The following is a 19,191-nucleotide window of genomic DNA, read 5'->3' as shown; positions in this document are numbered from 1 at the left end:
CGTGTAATTGATCCACATGTTAATTACTATATGTTTTTGATTAATAATCCATTTAATATAATTTTTTGGATCACCTGCAACCGGTTTACAGAGTCATTGTTTTATTGGTCTGAACCACCACATGTTAGTCCGGAATATAGAATAATTACTCATGTCTGAACCACCACATAGTAGTCCAGAACATAGAATAATTAGTCATACATTGTTGTAGGAGAATTGTAATTGTGTCTTTATTATTGATAATAGGAGCCCTTATATAGGGAGTTACAACGTACATAAAAGGTAATAGAATCAGAATACATTGAATACCTAGAACCTTCTCCTATTACAACTCTAAACCCTAGTTTGTAGAGGCACACATAATGTCGACATCCTTCAACATCTCCCCCTTGTGCCGCTCAAACTTGGTGATGACGCTTTGATCGTTGTCTCGTTAAAAACCTTTCCAGGTAACAAAAACCCTGTGGGACAAAAATAACCCTGGTCGAAGGACAAAAAGAGCACAACACGTCCTTCACTCTTCGAGATCGAACATGTAGACATCATACCTCCCCCTGATGTCAATATCTCCCACTGATTGCTACAATCATGGGAGTTCAGATAACTTTCTTAATCCGATGCTCTTCACATGTTTCTCAAAGGTGGATTTTGGTAATGACTTAGTAAATAAGTCCGCTACATTATCCTCTAATCGGATTTGGTTCACTTCAATGTTTAGAAGTGCTTGTTGTTGCTGATTGTAAAAGAACTTAGGCGATATATGTTTGGTGTTGTTGCACTTGATGAAACCTAACTTCATTTGCTCAATACAAGCTGCATTATCCTCAAAAATGCATGTAGGTTCATTTGTGGTAGACTTCAAACCACAAGTTCCTCGAATGTGTCTAACTACAGACTTTAGCCATATGCATTCTTGCACGGCTTCATGTAGAGTGATAATCTTTGCATGATTTGAGGAAGTAGCAACAAGGGTCTACTTTGTAGACCTCCAAGATATGACAGTGCTTCCCATGATAAAGACATAACCCATTTGGGAGCGACCTTTGTGATGGTTAGAGAGATATCCTACATCAGCAAAACCCATCAAGACATCGTTGTCATTTTGATGGAGGGGAGGATGAGTTTGGAAGGTGGCGTTTTGCCTTGTGGAGTCCGATCCCACACTTCCGCTATTTCTTTTCTCTCTGTAGGGATAGAACAAGCTCATATCAATCGTACCTTGTAAGTATCGAAAGATTGTCTTTATACCAATCCAATGGCGTTGCGTTGGCGCGGGGCTATATCTAGTCAACAAGTTCATAACAATTGAGGTGTTCGGTCTTGTATTGTGCTAAGTACAATAATACGCCTATTGTACATAAGTAAACACTTCTGCTATGAACACGTCTTCGTCATCATCCCTGGGAGTGCATCTTTGGGAGTGCACTTTGACTTTATCAAAATGCCTAAGCATTTATTGACACGGTATACAAAACCGTGTTCTCCCAATGTCCTTCCTCTCAAACTTGGATTTCAGGTGTTCAACGGTTTTCCTTAACTCATAAGGGTTTCAATTATGTTTATCAACATAAACCGCGACAATTGCAAATCCGGAACTTGTCATGGAAACACGTGGGCATAGTTCATCATATCTCTTCCCAATCAAGTAGTCACTTTAGTGAGTGTTCCAACCTCGTTGCAAACGCGCTCCGTGGTCTAGAGCCACTTGACTTGGGTAAATGAAGTTCACAAGAACCTTCATTATATTCCGTATCTAGATCCCCATAAAGATACGTAGTGACCACATTTGTAAACTGCATGTTCAGTTTATTTGAAAACTACCAAACTGACAAGGTAGTGGAGTGCAATGACATCCATTGCGAGAGAATATGTCTTCTCGTAGTCGATTCCAGGGCGTTATAAGAAACCTTGCGCCATAAGGCGAGATTATCATCTCTTTTTCTCATCACGCTATCTAACAAAGACTTATTAATATCAACAGGTTTTATGTTAGGAGTTGTTGGCATCTCAGGCCCAAAATCATTCTTTTTCGTTAGTGAATCCAATTCAACCTGGATCGCATTTTTCCATTTAGGCCAATTTTCTCTACGTTGGCATTCTTCAACGGAGTAAGGTTCGATGTCATTGGTCTTAATAATTCCACGTCCTCATGTACACTAGTGTAGTTCGTAGAGATCTCTATATTCTCAGGAATTGGTTCTAACATTGAGACGTCCCCCAACGATGTCTCTTGGACATAACCACAATCCAAAATATTCTCATGAGACGGATTTTGAGTATCAATGGATCAAGTTGTGCCAAACTCGCTCTCTTCTTAGGGCGAGAATCCATCGAACCTATGGGTCTCCTACGCTCTCTAGGGGAACCCATGGCCTATGACGCCATTATGCCACCTTGTGGCGTCACCATACCACCATCCATGGTGGTGGTGCCGTACCCATCTTCTCTAGGTGGCACCATGTCCTCTTGTAGGGACATCAATCCTTGCAGGCATGTTTGCAGCAGGTATATGTGATCTCGTCACTTTTAGGGGATCAAAATGAGACATAGTGAGGACAGACCACGACAATTCCTGTCATTCCTGTTGAACATTGACGTTCTAATCTCCCCCTAACTACGGGAAGACGGTCTCATCAAAGTGACAATTCTCAAATCCAACGAAATAGAAATCGCCTGTCAAGGGTTCTACGTAGCGGACTTATATATATATGCATTCGTTGTAATGACTCATGTTGATGCGTTGTGGCGGCGCAATTGGCACATAAACCGCACACTCAAATATGCATAAGTACGAGATATTAGACCCGAACCCAGTCACTAGCTGTAACGCAAATAAAAGTTGAGTGGCTGCTATGAGTCGTAGATGAATTAGCATAGCTGCATGCGATATTGCATAACCCAAGCAGAAATATTGGTGCGCATTACCAAAGTCTGGGCTACCATCGTAGTCTTTTAATGGTGGCTTTTCTGCCAGACCAATTGGGTGTGTACATGGGAATATGATACTTGATATCAATACCCAATGATATTCAATAGTCATCGAAAATTTTCAATGTAAACTCTCTAGCATTTTCAAGTCGAATTGACTGAACGGGATGATCTGGGTAGTGAGCCCGTAGCCATATGATTTAGGCTAGGAGTTCATCTTAAGCAGCATTACGAGTGGACGATAGTGCGACATGTGACCAGCGTGTCCACATATCAACCAACAACATAAAACATCTAAGCAGTCCGCAAGTTGGTTGAGTCGATCCACAGAATCCCCTTGGATTCTTTGTAAGAATGAAATTATTCCTTTAGTGTCCTTTGCATAGGATGGTCGTGATCCTTAAAAAAATAGGCTTTACAGAACGAAAGATTGGCCTTATAATAAACCAATGAAGGTTTTGGTTAAGCCAGAATGTCACAATTTATTTTGAGAAGTAGAGAGGGGAGCCAAGTCTCCATACATGGCGTCAATGCCATGTATTGGCCGCAGGGGGTAGGCGGTGCTGGCCATGTGTGGCCAGTCTTGCACAATCATGGCGCCATGAGGCGCATGTGCAGCTCCTCGAACCAACTCTTGGTTCTTACTTCTTTTCGTTCTGAAAAATGGAAGTCCGTGTAAAGTTTTTAATACACGGATCATCATGTCACGACCTGGGTGTCCCAAACGGTCATGCCAAAGCCTATATGTGTCAGAATCCCATAAATCATCGATCATGACATAGTTGGATTCAATGACTCGAATAGTGGTTGCATACAACCCACTAGAGCGACACATAAGTTTCTCTAATACTCGTTTATGTCTGTAGTCATTAGAGGTGATGCAAAGTAGGGGTGGGCTCGCGAGACCGAAAACCGAAAAAAACCGCACCGATACCCGAACCGAAGTCGAAAATAACCGCACTGAAAAGTAAAAAACCGCACCGCACCGAATCTGATAGGTTCGGTTTTCGGTTTCGACCCGGCCGAAACCGAACCGAACTTCAATTTTTCCCCAATACGACGTCGTTTTGTATGTAACCCTAAAAACCTAAAAGGCTCGACTTCAGACGCTCATTGCCTCTGCCTTATTCATTCCGCCTCTCTTCCTCTCTCAGACACAGTGACTCACTCTTTCTCTCAGTCCCGATATTATCGAAGATCAAGTGATCGACGGCGTTTGACGGCGTTTCAACGTCAGCTCGATCGCGTTTCGACCTCAGCCCTGACCTCCCTCTCTCTCTGTCCCGAATCCTGATCGCGTTTCGACCTCATCCCAGACCGCGTTTCCACCTCAGCCCCGATCGAGTTTCGGCCTCAGCCTCGACCTCCGAGTCTCGACCTCTCCCTCTCTCTTTGACCTCTGTCTTGATCACGGTTCAACCTCGTCGATTTAGGCTTTATGAGCAAAACCTCATCGATCTTCGTTTTAGGTAAGCTTCGTTTTAGTTCATCTAGTTCTTGTTATTGATTCAATTCTGCTGAGGTAAGCTTCGTTTTGGGTTCTTCTGGAAAGATTTTCCTGTATTAAAATCAGACATTGACTCTAAATTTCAATTTCGTTTTTATAACACTATATATCAATCTCTAACTTAGGGGGTTTGAATTCAGTTTCTGTATGGATCTTATGAGTAATGTTTAACCATTGTTGAGTAATGTTTCTTTCTCTTTCAACATGTAATCAGTTTGTACTAGTATTGAGTGTACCTGTGTTTTGTTTCAGAAATTGTCCACTTGAGTAATCTGGAACGTGCTTTAGCAAGGGAGGAAGAAGTTAAGAAGAGGCTTTGTGTTGACTGTGTCCTTCGCCAGAACCGATTCTCTATTTGAGTATTTTAGTTTCAGGTATACCTATTTGAGTATTTGAATCCAAGTGTAGTAAGTTCATTGATTTGAAAATTGAAAATGGTTGGAAATTTGCAGATTGGTTCATTGATCGATAATCTTGTTCAGTACTGTAACAATTCTCAATTCAGTCTACTCTTGGCATGCTTCTGATTTTTATTTTCGGTAACATGGTATATGCTTGGTCTGTGTGTCACTGTGTCTTATGCTTGGTCTGTGTGTCTTATTCATTTTTGAATATTGAATAACTTAGTTCAATAATAAATGGAAAGTTGTTTATTTTTGAATATTGAATAACTTAGTTCATTTTGACAAATTGAATAACTTAGTTCAATTTATGATTAGTATCATGTGGATTTTCAGTTGCTTTTGAATGACAAGGTATTGATTTGAGGTTTGAAATATGGAGTGATTGAAATAAGGTATTGATTTTAGGTTTGAAATGTGGATTTTCAATTGCTTTTATACTAGACTATATATTACTGTTTTTATATGCAGTAAGCTAATTGAAATTACAACTCATTCAATTTGAATAGGAGTGATCAGTAGCAAACATTATGAAGAGGCAATCTAAATCTGCTGCTGCTAGTTCCGGTGCTAATCCGAAATCAACTTCTTCATCTCAGGTACCAATTTTGTTTCTTTTAAGTGCTATGGGATTTGGATTTTCTGGAAATGTGATTGCAGTTTCTGGAATTTGTGATTGCAGTTTCTGGAAATGTGATTGCAGTTTCTGAATTTTGTGATTGCAGTTTCTGGATTTTGTGATTGCAGTTTCTGGAAATGTGATTGCAGTTTCTGGATTTTGTGATTGCAGTTTCGGTTTATGTGATTGCAGTTTCTGGATTTTGTGATTGCAGTTTCTGGAATTTGTGATTGCAGTTTCTGGATTTTGTGATTGCAGTTTCTGAATTTTGTGATTGCAGTTTCTGGAAATGTGATTGCAGTTTCGGTTTTCTGTTTCTTATTGCAGTTTCATTCAATTTGTTTATGTTTGCAGTTTCTATCTTGCACTTAAAACTGCAGTTTCTCTTTTTTGTTTCTTATATATCAAAACTATTTATGTTTGCAGTTTGTGTGTTTTGTTACTTATTGCAGTTTCTGTTCTGTTTTGCAGATCAACACTAGTATTGGTGAATCTACAACACCAATACCTCCCCACGAAGGAACTTCTGCTGCAACTCCGGAAGTTCAAGGAACTCAAGGAAGTCAAGCAACCGAGTTTGAAGATGATGGAAGTGCGGAAAGCGTGCTTGAGGCGTTGAAACGGAAAGAAAGGTAAGATATTTGGAATCATTTTGGGAGGGATATGGTGGATGGTAGAATTAAGGCTAACTGTAATTATTGTGGAAAAGTTTACTATGCCGATCCTAGGAAGAATGGTACAACCTCCCTTATAAATCATATGGACAAGTGTCCAAAGTATCCCCCCAATATTGAGATGTTGAAAGCTAAAAGGCAAAAGATATTCTCTTTTAAAAAACCAACTACTGAGGTATGTAGTGTAGAATGCACTTCAGAAGAGCTATCTATGTTATGTGTGGAGTACATTATATTAGATGAGCTACCATTTTCTCATGTGGAGGGAGAGGGGTTTAGGCGTTTTATGGGTAGAGCTCTTCCTTATTGAAGAATTCCTTCTCGTAAGACAATAGCAAAGGATGTTCTTAAGCTTTATTTGGGGGAAAAGAAAATATTGATGGATCAATTGAGTAGATATAGGTTGTCTCTTACAACCGATACTTGGACTTCTATTCAAAACATTAATTATATGGTCCTCACTGCACATTTTATTGATGATAATTGGGTGTTGCATAAGAGAATTTTAAATTTTTGTGTGATTCCAAGTCATAAGGGAGATGTTATAGCTAAGCTATTAGAGGATTGTTTGTTAGAATGGAGTATAGAGAAGATTCTCACAGTCACCGTTGATAATGCTTCGTCAAATGATGTTGCATTGAAGGAGTTGAGTAGGAGGATAGGTGATTGGGGTATCCCTAATGCACTTTTGCATGGAGGGAAGAATTTGCAAATGAGGTGTGTTGCTCATATTCTTAACTTGATTGTCAATGATGGGTTGAGTGTGATGAAGATGTTTATTGGCGCCATTCGCAATGCGGTGAGGTATGTTAGATCCTCTCCACAAAGGCTTGATTTTTTCAAGGAATGTGTTGAGAGGGTGAAACTAGAGTGCAGAGGGCTTGTGATTTTATATGTCCCTACTAGGTGGAATTCCACATTCTTGATGTTGGAGCGGGCTTTGAAATTTCAAAAAGCTTTTGATAGAATGGTGGTTGAAGATGCGGGTAATTTTTGGTCATGGCTCCAAGGTGATAAGGGTGACAAGCCAAAACAAGGGCCACCAGCAAGTGTTGATTGGCAATATGGGGAGCAATTTGTGGATTTATTGAGACCATTTTATGAAATCACTTTGAAAGTATGTTGTTCTAATTCTCCTACCGTTCATAGTACTTTTGGTGATATACTCTCTATTTATGGTCTCTTGCAAGAACAAAACAACCCATGTTTGTCTGAGATTGCATCACCCATGCAAGATAAGTTTCTCAAGTATTGGGGTAGCTTTGATAAGTTGAATCACTATCTTTTCATTGCTATTGTTCTTGATCCACGTCATAAACTTGATAAAGTTGTTGATTATTTTGAGATTCTTGATGATGGAGATATGGATGAAAAGGTAGAAGCTAACACAAAGAGTGTTAAGGATCTCTTGTATGATCTTTACAAGGTGTATGAGGAAGAGGGAAGGGGAAGTGGTGTTGGTGAGGTTGGTGGTTCTCAAGTATCAAGTGAGGAGATATCTAGTTCAAGTAAGGGTCTAACGGAGTTAGAAAAGAGATTGAAAGAGAAGGAGCAAAGGAGAAGAGCAAAAAAAGCCGGGATTGTAAACAACGATGTGGATAGATATCTTGGAGATCCTATTGAAGGAGATGGTGAAGGCTTTGACTTGTTGAATTTGTGGAGGGTGAATGGAGTTTGTAAATATCCTATATTGGCCCGCATTGCAAAGGATGTTCTAGCTATTCCGGTGTCAACCATAGCTTCGGAGTCTTCCTTCAGCACGAGTGGAAGGATTATTGATCCGTACCGTAGCTCCCTAAGTCCTAGAATGGTGGAGGCCTTGATATGTACACAAAATTGGCTTAGGAGTGAAAATGTGTATCTACATCATATGCCTACTATTGAGGAGATGGAGTTGTGTGAAGAAGCAGAAAGAGGTAATTGTTTGTATTTTCTTAGTGCAAGTTTTTTGGGCTAATGAAGTTGTAATATTTATGTTATATATGATTGTATGTATTTCTTTTCTAATGTTGTTCTTTTTATTATTCTCTTATACTAATGTAGAGATGCTTAAGATGCCATGTGGAGCTGCAGTGGGGAGTAGTCGGAGCTGAATGTTACCTCCAAAGTCGAAGACTTCATCTATCCGACCTTGAGATCATGCCATTGTCCTGTTTCATATGTTGATGTTGGTTGTTTATTTTTGTGATGTTTAGTCTTGTTTTGAATATACATTTTTAATCTGTGAGGTTCGTATTGATGTACCTATGGACTTTGGACTCTATATTTTTTGACCATTTGATATTGAAGTATGAAACTTTGGACTCTATGTTGATGCTAGAAGTATGGAATTTTATCAACTTTTCAAGTATATAGACTATATCAATTGAGTTTTATGGACTATAAAGTATGGAATGATAGATTATTGTCTATTGAAGTATATGGAATTATTAATTATTGTCTATTGAAGTACAAAGCATGTATTAGTAAACTTGTAAACTTATTGTTATAGATTATTATTACAGGTTTGAAGAAACAAATACTTCTTGAGTTACGATATAAAAGAAGTATAATTGGTAAAAATTTGTTTAAAAAAAAAAAAAAAAAAACCGAAACTGGGCCTAACCGAACCGAACGGAACGGTTCGGTTTTCGGTGTCAACTTCTGAAAATCGAAAAACCGCACCGAATTTAATTTCGGTTCGGTTTTCAGTTTAGCCTCGGAACCGAACTCACCCCTAATGCAAAGGAACTCTTGTCCATTCTCACAATGTGTTTCCACATGAAAACCATTGGCTCTTATATCCTTCAAATAAAGTTCGAATTAATGTATGTCCAAGACATGAAGTAAAAGAATCGACACTTTATTAATAGCCAATGATTACATCAAAGTTTCCAAAGTCTAATCCATAAAAATCAAACTTTAGACAAATCGTAGTCACTCAATCCGTTTAGTACGTAATTCCAATCAAATATGACCAGGGAAGTAGAGAGAGATGTCGGTGGAGCGAGGCTCTCTTAAGTACCACTAATGTCAATTACTTTCCTAGACATCATATTTAATTGAGTACGCCTAGTGAGAAAGAGTTAAAACCAAATGTCATTTATTCATTAAGGCACAATTGCCATTACATAATTCTTGGAAAATGAAAGACTATTTAATCAAAATCTACCGCAGTTTCCTTGCAGATTTTGGTGTTTAGGGTTTTTAGGTTTTTTTTTTCTTTTTCGGCTAGGGTTAGCGTTGTAGGAGAATTGTAATTGTGTCTTTATTATTGATAATATGAGCCCTTATATAGGGAGTTACAACGTACATAAAAGGTAATAGAATCCGAATACATTGAATACCTAGAACCTTCTCCTATTACAACTCTAAACCCTAGTTTGTAGAGGCACACATAATGTCAACATCCTTCAACATCATACATAGAATAATTACTCATCTCACAAGAGAGGAGAACACATAAATTTTAGTGTGCGAAGATTGAGTCACGACACTAAGTAATTCTTGAAATCCCCTTAGTCACAGTTGACATTACATTTGCAAGAGCTGCATCATCTAGCTTATTCCTATATTTTAGAATTAGAATTGTTATCCACCTACTTTTTCATGTTTCAAAGACAATCTTTCCAATTAACATTAGTAATTACAGAAATTTCATATAATAAAAATACGTTGTCCAAGTGGTGAGGAGGGATGAGAATTGGATTAGGGCTAGATTAAGTTTGATTAAAAAAAAATATATATATATATATATATATATATATATATATATATATATATATATATATATATATATATATATATATATAAAACATCTTTTTAGAATTTTGTGATTGTATGAAAAAGCCCGAATCCTACTCCAGGTTCATGAATCAATGGAGAGAATACACCAGCCATTGATGTGGCGCAACCCCAGCCAATCGTTTAAACATAGTCATGGTTTAATTGGAAAGCCAAAGCAACAGGCTTCTGGTCGTTCACGCATTGACCAAATGTAACAAAAATTGCTCCGCTAGACATATCACACCGTCTCCATCGTCGTTCTCGAGAAGGGACAAGATTGCAGAAAGAATACCAGGTAGAGTGTTTATGCATTAGAAATACCAATGGGAACATTCAAAATAGGGTTTCGAGATCATAGTTTCAGGTTTTTGGTACGGTGTGACTGAGGAAGGAGGCCATGGGAGAGAGACAGGCCTTATCAATAATCAGATGGATGGGTTTATTTGACGATCCAGGAGAGGGGGTTTCCGTTTGAGAGGCCATCAATCAGCTCAAGGAGCAGAGTACGTCTCCAATTACCAGAATCTCTCCTAATTTTTGCACCTCGAAATTGAATTTTTGAGATCTATTTAGATTATAAATTTGTATGCTGCGTGATTATTTGATGAAACGTGCGTGATAATATATATATATATATATATAGACACATACATATACATAGAGCCATGAGATCCATATACGTACAAAGGTTCTGGTAATTTGTTAGTGCATATATTGTTTGCTGTTTCAACTTGATATTTGCAGATTTTGCTCTTCTATATATTCATATTTTAGCAATTAAGTACTGCATTCTGATTTTGTATTCCTCAGTACATTACAACTTGTTGAGCCCTGTGCACTACACAGTATGAGATAACTCAAATGAACATATGGTTTCAACTATAAGTTTCGAAATAATTACAAAATGTTTGCATTTGGTATTCCTCTTCTCTGCTCACCGAAAAATGCATCTCATGTTGCCAGCTTGAAATACAAGCTACTTCTCTGTAGAAAAACCATATAGATTTTCTCTGTCATAGTATAGCTTCTTTTGTAACAATTTCCTTCTGTGGAGAGTTTTGATCCACTCTTGGACAGGCTGACATTGCAGTTATGATTGACGTACGCGTAATATTATGGTTGATATTTGTGAAATGCTGCTGTAGTGACTCTGATCAGAAAACGGTTGCTTTTATTTGAATAAGAATCAGTGTCCGATGGATTTTTCGCTGAAGAAGTCATTCAAATCCCATGGGTCGAGCAAACACATGAGAAAGATCTCAGCCGGAGCAGTAGAAGATAACAGCCACGAGGAGCTCCCGATTCTAATTGATCACCAGAACCAGGCAAGCATCGCCTCAGATTCGCCGGGCCACCACCGCCGAGAGGTCATCGTCAAGATCGACGAGGGCGATTCCTCAGCAACAACCATCAGAGAAAACGTCAGGGAAGTAGAGCATGGCGGGATGATTTGGCGGGAATCGAGTTTAGATTTTTGGACGGAGGACGACGGGAGCACTATCCCCGCCGATGGAAGCGCCGGCAGCGGGGGCTTTCATTTCGTGCAGAGGGGGAAGCAGACTGCGCCGGCGGCGGAGGAGGATCCGCCGACGAAGCTGATAGGGCAGTACCTTAAGAAGCAGAGAGCCTCGGGAGGCGACGTGTCGTTGGACATGGATTTGGAGATGGACGAGCTACAAAAACCGCCGCTGGCGGAGCCTCCGAGGATCAGCGAGGCGTCGCGGGAGCTCAAGGTGTCGTTCCAATCGCCGGCAAGGTCGGATCTCCCGATCCCCGAGACGGGGAACGATTCTGTTCGGAGGCGAAACAAGGACTCCGTGGTTGACGACGAACGACGTCGTAGCAGTCGGTTGAGTAACGGCGGAGCCGACGTCATTAGGTGCTCGTCGAACAAATCGTTTCGGCGAGAGGCTTCGTTTCAGAACAACAATTTGTTGAGGCTAAAGACCAAGTCTAGATTGATAGACCCGCCTGAAAGCTGGGACGAGGTTCGGGTCCCGAAATCGGGTCCGATGAAGTCCGGGATGTTGGGGAAAGGCGGCGGCGGCGACGATGACGACGAGGACCCGTTTTTGGAAGAGGATCTGCCTGATGAGTACAAGAGGGTAAAACTAGATGCATTGACTCTGCTCCAATGGCTTAGTTTGGTTTTGATCATTGGTGCCTTGGTTTGCACGCTTTCTCTAAGAGTTTTGAGGCAGAAGCATCTGTGGAAATTGAAGCTGTGGAAATGGGAGGTGCTGATTTTGGTTTCGATTTGCGGGAGGCTGGTTTCGGGTTGGGTGATAAAGATCATGGTGTTCTTCGTGGAAAGGAATTTCCTTCTGCGCAAGAGGGTGTTGTATTTTGTTTATGGGATCAGAAGGGCTGTGCAGAACTGTATTTGGCTTGGCTTTGTTTTGACGGCTTGGCATTTCATGCTAATCAGGAAGGTTGAGCAGGAAACCAATAGCAAAATACTAGAGTATGTGACGAAAGGTTTGCTTTGTCTCTTGATCGGGGTTTTGCTATGGTTGTTAAAGACCCTGGTTGTGAAGGTGCTTGCTTCCTCTTTCCACGTTAGATCCTACTTTGATCGGATTCAGGACGCGCTTTTTAATCAGTATGTGATCCAAACTCTCTCTGGGCGTCCCTTGATTGAGGTACAGAATGCGGAGGATGAAGAAGAGAGGCTTGCTGAGGAGGTTAGGAAGTTACAGAATGCTGGGGCAACTATGCCTCCTGACCTCAGATCAAATGCATTCCCTTCTGCGAGAATTGGGAGGGCGGTTGGGAGTGGCTCTGGGAGAAGTGGGAGGTTCATTGCTGCAAGTGGGGGGCTTGGGGGAAAAAGTGGCAAGTTTTCAAGGCCAACAATGTCCAAGAAGACAGAGGAGGCTGCAATTACCATTGATCATTTGCATAGGCTCAATCCAAAGAATGTATCTGCTTGGAATATGAAGAGGCTAATGAACATTGTTAGAAAAGGGCATCTTACGACACTCGATGAGCAAATTCTGGATTCCAGCGCTCAGGATGAGGGTGATACTATGATCAAAAGTGAAGTTGAGGCAAAGGCTGCAGCTAAAAAGATATTTCGCAATGTGGCACGGCCTGGCTCAAAGTATGTATCAATTTCTTCCCATTTTAGTGTTTTTGCTTCTGCATTCTTTACTTGGCTTTGACTGTGTTATGGTTTTCCTATTTGTTTCTCCGTGAACAGAACATGTGCAGTTTCAATACTTTCCAATTTATAGATATTCATTGGACTATTGGTTTGTACATAGTTCTTTTAGCAATATGTTCTTCATGAAATTCCATCTTTCAATCTACTCATTTTCTGGCAGGCACATCTACCTGGAGGATTTGTTGCGTTTCATGGGAGAAGAGGAGGCTTTAAAGACCATGAGTCTCTTTGAAGGGGCCTCCGAGACTCGCAGAATCCGCAAAAATTCCTTGAAAAATTGGGTGGTAAGCATCAATTAAGTTGTCTTCTAGACAGAATTGTTAGGTTTTAAGGCTTGGTCATGTTGGTCGCCCAATATGCCAACGTAGATTTTAGTAAGGCAGGGAAAAAGGAACAGAAGAAGTTGATCAACCCGAACTGAGAAACCTAACAGCATGTATAATTATTGGCAACAATTTCTTTTGTGACTGCATAGAAGTACACAACCAGGAACTTTAAAAGCCCCGGCCATCTCTACAAAACATTGTCTAAAGGATAGGTCTCCTCTAGTTTTGATATACAATCTGCGCTTACTTGTACAGGTCAACTGCTTTAGAGAACGGAGAGCACTTTCTTTGACACTGAATGACACCAAAACAGCGGTGAACAGACTTCGACACGTGGTGGATGTAATAGTTGGCATTGTTATTATAGTTATATGGCTTCTTGTGCTGGATATTGTCACCAGCGCCAATCTTGTTTATGCAACTTCTCAGCTTGTGGTCGTGGCATTTGTTTTTGGTAACACTTGCAGGACAGTATTTGAAGCAGTCATATTTTTATTTGTTATGCACCCATTTGACGTGGGAGATCGATGTGAAATTCAAGGAGTACAGGTAAGTTCCATCTCTACCTGTGTGAAATTCTATTCAATTTCTCACATTTTCATGTCTCTGGTCTAAAATTGTTTTATCAATGACTCTCAGATGGTTGTAGAAGAAATGAATATCTTGACTACAGTTTTTCTAAGGTATGACAACATAAAAATCGTGTACCCGAACAGTACACTTTCAACTATGCCCATCAATAACTTCTATCGTAGTCCGGACACAGGAGATGCTGTTGAGTTCTGTGTCCATATATCTACTCCACAAGATAAGATTGCTGTTATGAAACAGAGAATGATAAGGTATATGTGAAAAAAAGTCTTTCTCTACTTCCTAATTTGGGTTATTATGATGTATTTCAATGTCTGTTTATCAATTATTTCCAATGGTCGCATTTACAGTTACATTGAAAGTAAAAAGGAGCACTGGTATCCTCAAGTACAGATCGTATTGAAGGATGTAGAAGAATTAAATAAGATGAGGTATGCATTGTGGCTGACACATAAGATGAACTTCCAAGATGTGGGAGAAAAGTGGGAAAGAAGAGCCCTTTTACTTGAAGAGATGGTAAGGATCTTCCAGGAGCTGGACATTCAGTATCGTTTGCTGCCTATTGACATAAATGTCCGCGCCATGCCTCCCACAACCACCACCGGTCTGCCTCCCTCAAATTTTTCAGCAACCACAAGCTGAGTGAGGATATGAGGGAATCCGAAGTCTGACCTCCCCAACGAGGATGCATACGCTAGACCCCTTGGCAATTTGTAGAACCAAATGGAAGGGACTAAGTTCATGCTGCAGGATACGCACTGTACAGAATGGAGAGGATGATATATGTGGAACGCGGTTTGATTGATTGATCTCAGAACTTAGTTGCCTACTGTGAGAACCCAAATTTTTAAGTATATACTTATATGCTTAAATAGCTTATTAAGTATACGCAAGGCTACCATTTGCAAGTTTCTGTGCATCTGGATACTAATTAATTAGACAGAGAGCTGGAGCGGCATCATTCTTTTTGTGGCAGTTGAAGTTTGATTATGATTGATAATAAAGTTCTAGATTACTGCCATCAACTTTTGTTCGCTCAATTCGCTTGGGGTGTCTATGATGTAGTTAACAGTTGAAACCTGCAGATTATAGATAGGGATATTCATGACCATCTCCTCAATACTTGGTGATTAAGATAGGATTGTACCTATGTTCTCATTTTATAGTAATATCTTTGCTTGATGGCCCAGTCTATACAGAGTAGTCGATCCTATAAATAGGAGCAAACTAATTTGCAGCCAAAACCAAAGATGAGAGTTAGAGAGAAAGAAGAAAGGAAGGTAATAAACGTGAGAAAGATAAGAGTATAGAAGAGAGATACAAAATTAAAGAGAGAATAAGGATAACCGAAGGAAATAGTCGGGGGGTCAGCTTCTGCCAATTGATCCAACTACGCTTGGAAGGTGTACGTATTTCAATTCCTGAACCTATTTCATCTTCAACATTTCCGTTTGTGTACATTTGTTTAGCTTAGTTCTTGTGTAATTTGGTTTAAGCCTTTGTATATATAGTCAGTATATAACCTGAGTCTTGAATGCGTTTCGAATAGAATCTAAACATAGACTATAGATTAGAATGGTAAGGAACTTAATTGGTTTACAATTAAAGATGAGTGTCCCGAGTAATTCTTAGCTCACTATTTGGGTACAAATCCATATTTTGTTTTATCAACAAAACATGTAGAGTGATCAAGAACTCTGCATACTACCATTTCAGCAACTCGAGACTGATTAGGAGCCTCAAAGTTGGTAGGAAGTTGGGAACTGAAGAAAGTATTTTATACTGGAAACTTGTAGCCTACTTTGAGTAGCCGTAGCTTTTACTCCAGACCATATCTTTAGAAACCATTTGCATGTTTTCAAAAATAATATTTCATCAAATCGCTGTAATTTTGTATACTTTAGCATAGGATCGACTAGGTAAACTTATAGGAGAACATAGAGGTTTGCACTGCCAAAGTTTTTCAGATATTCTGACCCAGCGAGCTTTCTGATAAAAACCGTACCAATTTGTTGGCTATTTGAAGGTAGTGTCTTCATAAAATTTTGTAGTACAAAAGCAACACACATACATATATGACATACAGTCACATAGAGCCTAACAAGTAGAAAGGCAACAGAAATTTATTGAAAACAAATACATCACCAAACAAGAAAGAAAACAACCAGAAAAACATAAAGAAAGAAAAAGAGTAGAGTACTCTAGCTTCTAACTTGGCCACACACACAACTAAAAGTCGCACAAAGCCTATCTTGAACACTCTCTACAAACTCGAAATATGCATATCTCCACTTCTTCTGTAGCACCAAAGACCCACAAACTCCTAAAAATCCTACAATGAACCCAAGAACAGGGGAAGTAGGAAACCATGGAATTTGAATCTGATCTCCATTCTCCACATAATCTGGAGTCTTTCTATCATCTGCATTTGTGCCGTTAATCAGTAGGCACTTGACCGGAAGTGGGGCACCACAAAGTTTTGGATTCCCTTCAAAAGAAGAGGCATTGAAGCTTTGGAGCTGGGTGCTTGTTGGTATTGATCCTTCGAGATTATTGTATGAGACATTAAAATAATTCAAGAAATTAAGGATTGCCAATGATGATGGGATTTTTCCTGACAAATGATTCTCGGAGAGATCCAGTTTCTCCAAATTCTTGAGTTTAGATATCTGCTCTGGAATGTTGCCGGAGAAGTTGTTGTTGCTAAGATACAGCTCATGGAGAAGCTGCAATTGGCCAATCTCAATGGGTACTTTACCACTCATGATATTCATGCTTATGTCTATCGTTGGGGAAACGTAACGGAAATTTTCCTGGCTGACTACCAATACCCCACTGGTTGAATAGACAGGCAATTCAAGATCATTACTATCTACTTGAGCTACAGTCTGTTCAGATACCAACATGGGCAGTCCACACAGTTCCTTAGGAAATTCACCTGAAATCCGGTTGGATCCCAAGTATATAGAACGGAGCCTCGGAAGAGTCCCCAACCAACTAGGAATTGGCCCTCTGATTCTATTATTACACAAAATCAAGACCTCCAGCTTCTCGAGCTTAGATAAATATGCAGGTATTTGACCAGTGAGCTCACTAAAACCAAAAGATAAAAATCGGAGATTTTGGAATCCATCAAAATCGACCATGCCAAGATCAGCCGGAATTTCCTCACCTACAAAACTACCTGGAAAGGCTAGGAATTCTAGACCTTTTACATGCAACAGAATCTTCATTGCCCCTGTGATGTTCTTCAGTCCAATATAACCAAGCGAGAGGAAGGACAAGGATTTCAACGACAGAATCTCTGGCTTTATTTCTCCCACTAGGTAATTAGAGGTCAGTCGAATTGCTCGTAGGGACTTGCATGAGTAAATGCTTGTTGGAATGATACCGCTGAGGAAATTGTTCCCTAGATCTAGTTTAGTAAGTTGACTAAGTTTGGAGAAGTTGAGCTTCGAGATATCACCTGTCAATCGGTTGTAATTCAGAATCAATTCTGAAAGGTTGGTGCAATTCATTAAAGATGAGGGGAAAGAACTACTTAAATGGTTGAACTGAAGGAGCAGGAGTTCCAATTTGGAAAGTTTGCCAAGACTCCTTGGGAGCATGCTTAAGTGATTAGAGTTGAAATTAAGGATTTTGAGGTTGGTGAAGTTGGCAATGCTTTCACTAATACCATCGAGTGAATTTTGAAATAATGAAATTTCTTCAATTTTTATAGCATTATAGATATCATCTGGAAGTACACCAGAGAGATTATTATGACCAGCACGAAAAATGCGCAGTTTCGAGCACATCCCCAGACCACCAGAAATACTACCATTGAAGTCATTGAAGGAAAAATCCAATAGAGGATGGGATAGAACCTGAGAAGGTGTTGTTTCTCACGTTAAAACTGGTCAAATTTCTAGCTTGTCGGAATAATGAAGATGGAATTGCACCGTGGAAGTGATTACTGGACAAATCCAGCATCCAGATATCACTAGATAGTAGAGATAATGGTAGTTCTCCCGAAAGGAGGTTATAGCTCAAATCTAGGATTTCAAGATGACTCAAAGATGACAAGAATCCAGTTTGATCAAGTGAACCATAAAGTGAATTGTGGGAGAGATTAATGTGTGTGAGATGTGGAAGGTTGACAGGAAATGATGAGGGAAAAATATTACCTACATTGAGTTTGAGGCCTTTAGAGGGCAATGATAAATGGGTGACCCGACCAGCCCTATCACAAGTGATGCCCTCCCAATGGCAACATTCATCAGAGGACCAATTCAAATGAGAAGAAGACATGTCAAAAGAGGACCAAAGAGAATCATGATCCATTTTGTTGCATGCAGGGTTTGTAGAAATGACAGTTGATAAGATAAAAGAGATGAAGAGGATGACATAAGGAGTTAAATGATCACATTTCTCATTTGTAAGTGCCATAGTGGTCTACACACTGCTGGTTTGGGAGCAGAAGGGCTAGAAAACAGAGTTAAGAAGTTGCATAGAATGATGATTCTTAATAGGTATATATAATCATATATACACAAACACATACACACCAATAGATCGTCCAAGTCACCTTTACACACCTTCTAAGACTTTACCCTGTTCAATTTTTAAGTCTTCTGTCTCTTTTTTTTTTTTGGTCAAAAGTCTTCTGTCTATTGACTATCATTTGAAAGCACATCGATCGTGTTCAGATTGGTGTTCACAGCAATTTTTCTAAAGCAACAAGCACGAAACACTACTTTTTGAAAAAGAAGGTGCTTCTCCTTCTTTAGTAGTAAGTCAAGCTTTTTTTATATTATATCAACAAAAGCAGCCAGCGTCTCCACACCCCACAAACAGACTTGACGTGGAATCCATTCCCACGAACATACAAAAAAACAGTAATGACCCACAAGTATTAATGCAGCAATTGACATAAGTAGTGTGGAAAACGTTAATTGTTGCATGTTTCACGTAGTGCATACGTGGGTAAATTGGCAAAGTGAAATAAGTACGAGAATGTATTAATTGTTGTAGACTATAAATTGTGATAGCATGTTGAATGAAGATTAACAAAGAACAAGCTTTGTTAGAGTAGCTAAACAATATGAAAGAAAGGAGTATTGGAATTGAATAATTCATTGATCGAAAGAAAAAAAAAAAAAAAAAAAAAGCTCTATAAGAATAAAGTGTAAAAAACAAACTAAGCAGAAAATCTAAAATGACTACCTCATGATA

The 19,191-nt window shown here is 39.5% G+C and overlaps 1 protein-coding gene and 1 pseudogene across 4 annotated transcripts; one reads left to right on the top strand and one right to left on the bottom strand.

The window, feature by feature from the left end:
• Positions 1–10,052: 10,052 nt before the first annotated feature.
• Positions 10,053–15,192, top strand: LOC133734431 (mechanosensitive ion channel protein 6-like). Of its 4 annotated transcripts, none has more exons than XM_062162088.1 (6): positions 10,053–10,397; positions 11,085–12,997; positions 13,221–13,344; positions 13,642–13,935; positions 14,026–14,228; positions 14,328–15,191. In XM_062162088.1, exons 2-6 carry the CDS (start codon positions 11,091–11,093, stop codon positions 14,617–14,619), a joined length of 2,820 nt encoding a protein of 939 aa, XP_062018072.1. In that variant the 5' UTR covers positions 10,053–10,397; positions 11,085–11,090; the 3' UTR covers positions 14,620–15,191. The 4 variants fall into 4 exon arrangements, with proteins under 4 accessions (XP_062018072.1, XP_062018070.1, XP_062018073.1 ...); XM_062162086.1 differs by having other exon boundaries at positions 11,079–12,997; XM_062162089.1 differs by having other exon boundaries at positions 11,040–12,997.
• Positions 15,193–16,000: 808 nt separating this feature from the next.
• On the bottom strand, positions 16,001–18,453 carry LOC133733426 (receptor-like protein 3; annotated as a pseudogene).
• Between the last annotated feature and the right edge of the window lie 738 nt (positions 18,454–19,191).

This window comes from Rosa rugosa, chromosome 2 (assembly GCF_958449725.1).
Source record: "Rosa rugosa chromosome 2, drRosRugo1.1, whole genome shotgun sequence".
Taxonomy (NCBI): Eukaryota; Viridiplantae; Streptophyta; class Magnoliopsida; order Rosales; family Rosaceae; genus Rosa; species Rosa rugosa.
Note: the sequence above shows the minus strand (reverse complement) of the source record. Positions and strands in the feature narration are given on the sequence as shown.

Bases quoted from the DNA above. Each gene is read 5' to 3' on its own strand.
- LOC133734431 (XM_062162088.1), top strand. From the start codon at position 11,091: ATGGATTTTTCGCTGAAGAAGTCATTCAAATCCCATGGGTCGAGCAAA. The intron at 12,998-13,220 runs GTATGTATCAAT...ATTTTCTGGCAG, and splicing joins GTGGCACGGCCTGGCTCAAA to GCACATCTACCTGGAGGATT. The intron at 13,345-13,641 runs GTAAGCATCAAT...TTACTTGTACAG, and splicing joins ATTCCTTGAAAAATTGGGTG to GTCAACTGCTTTAGAGAACG.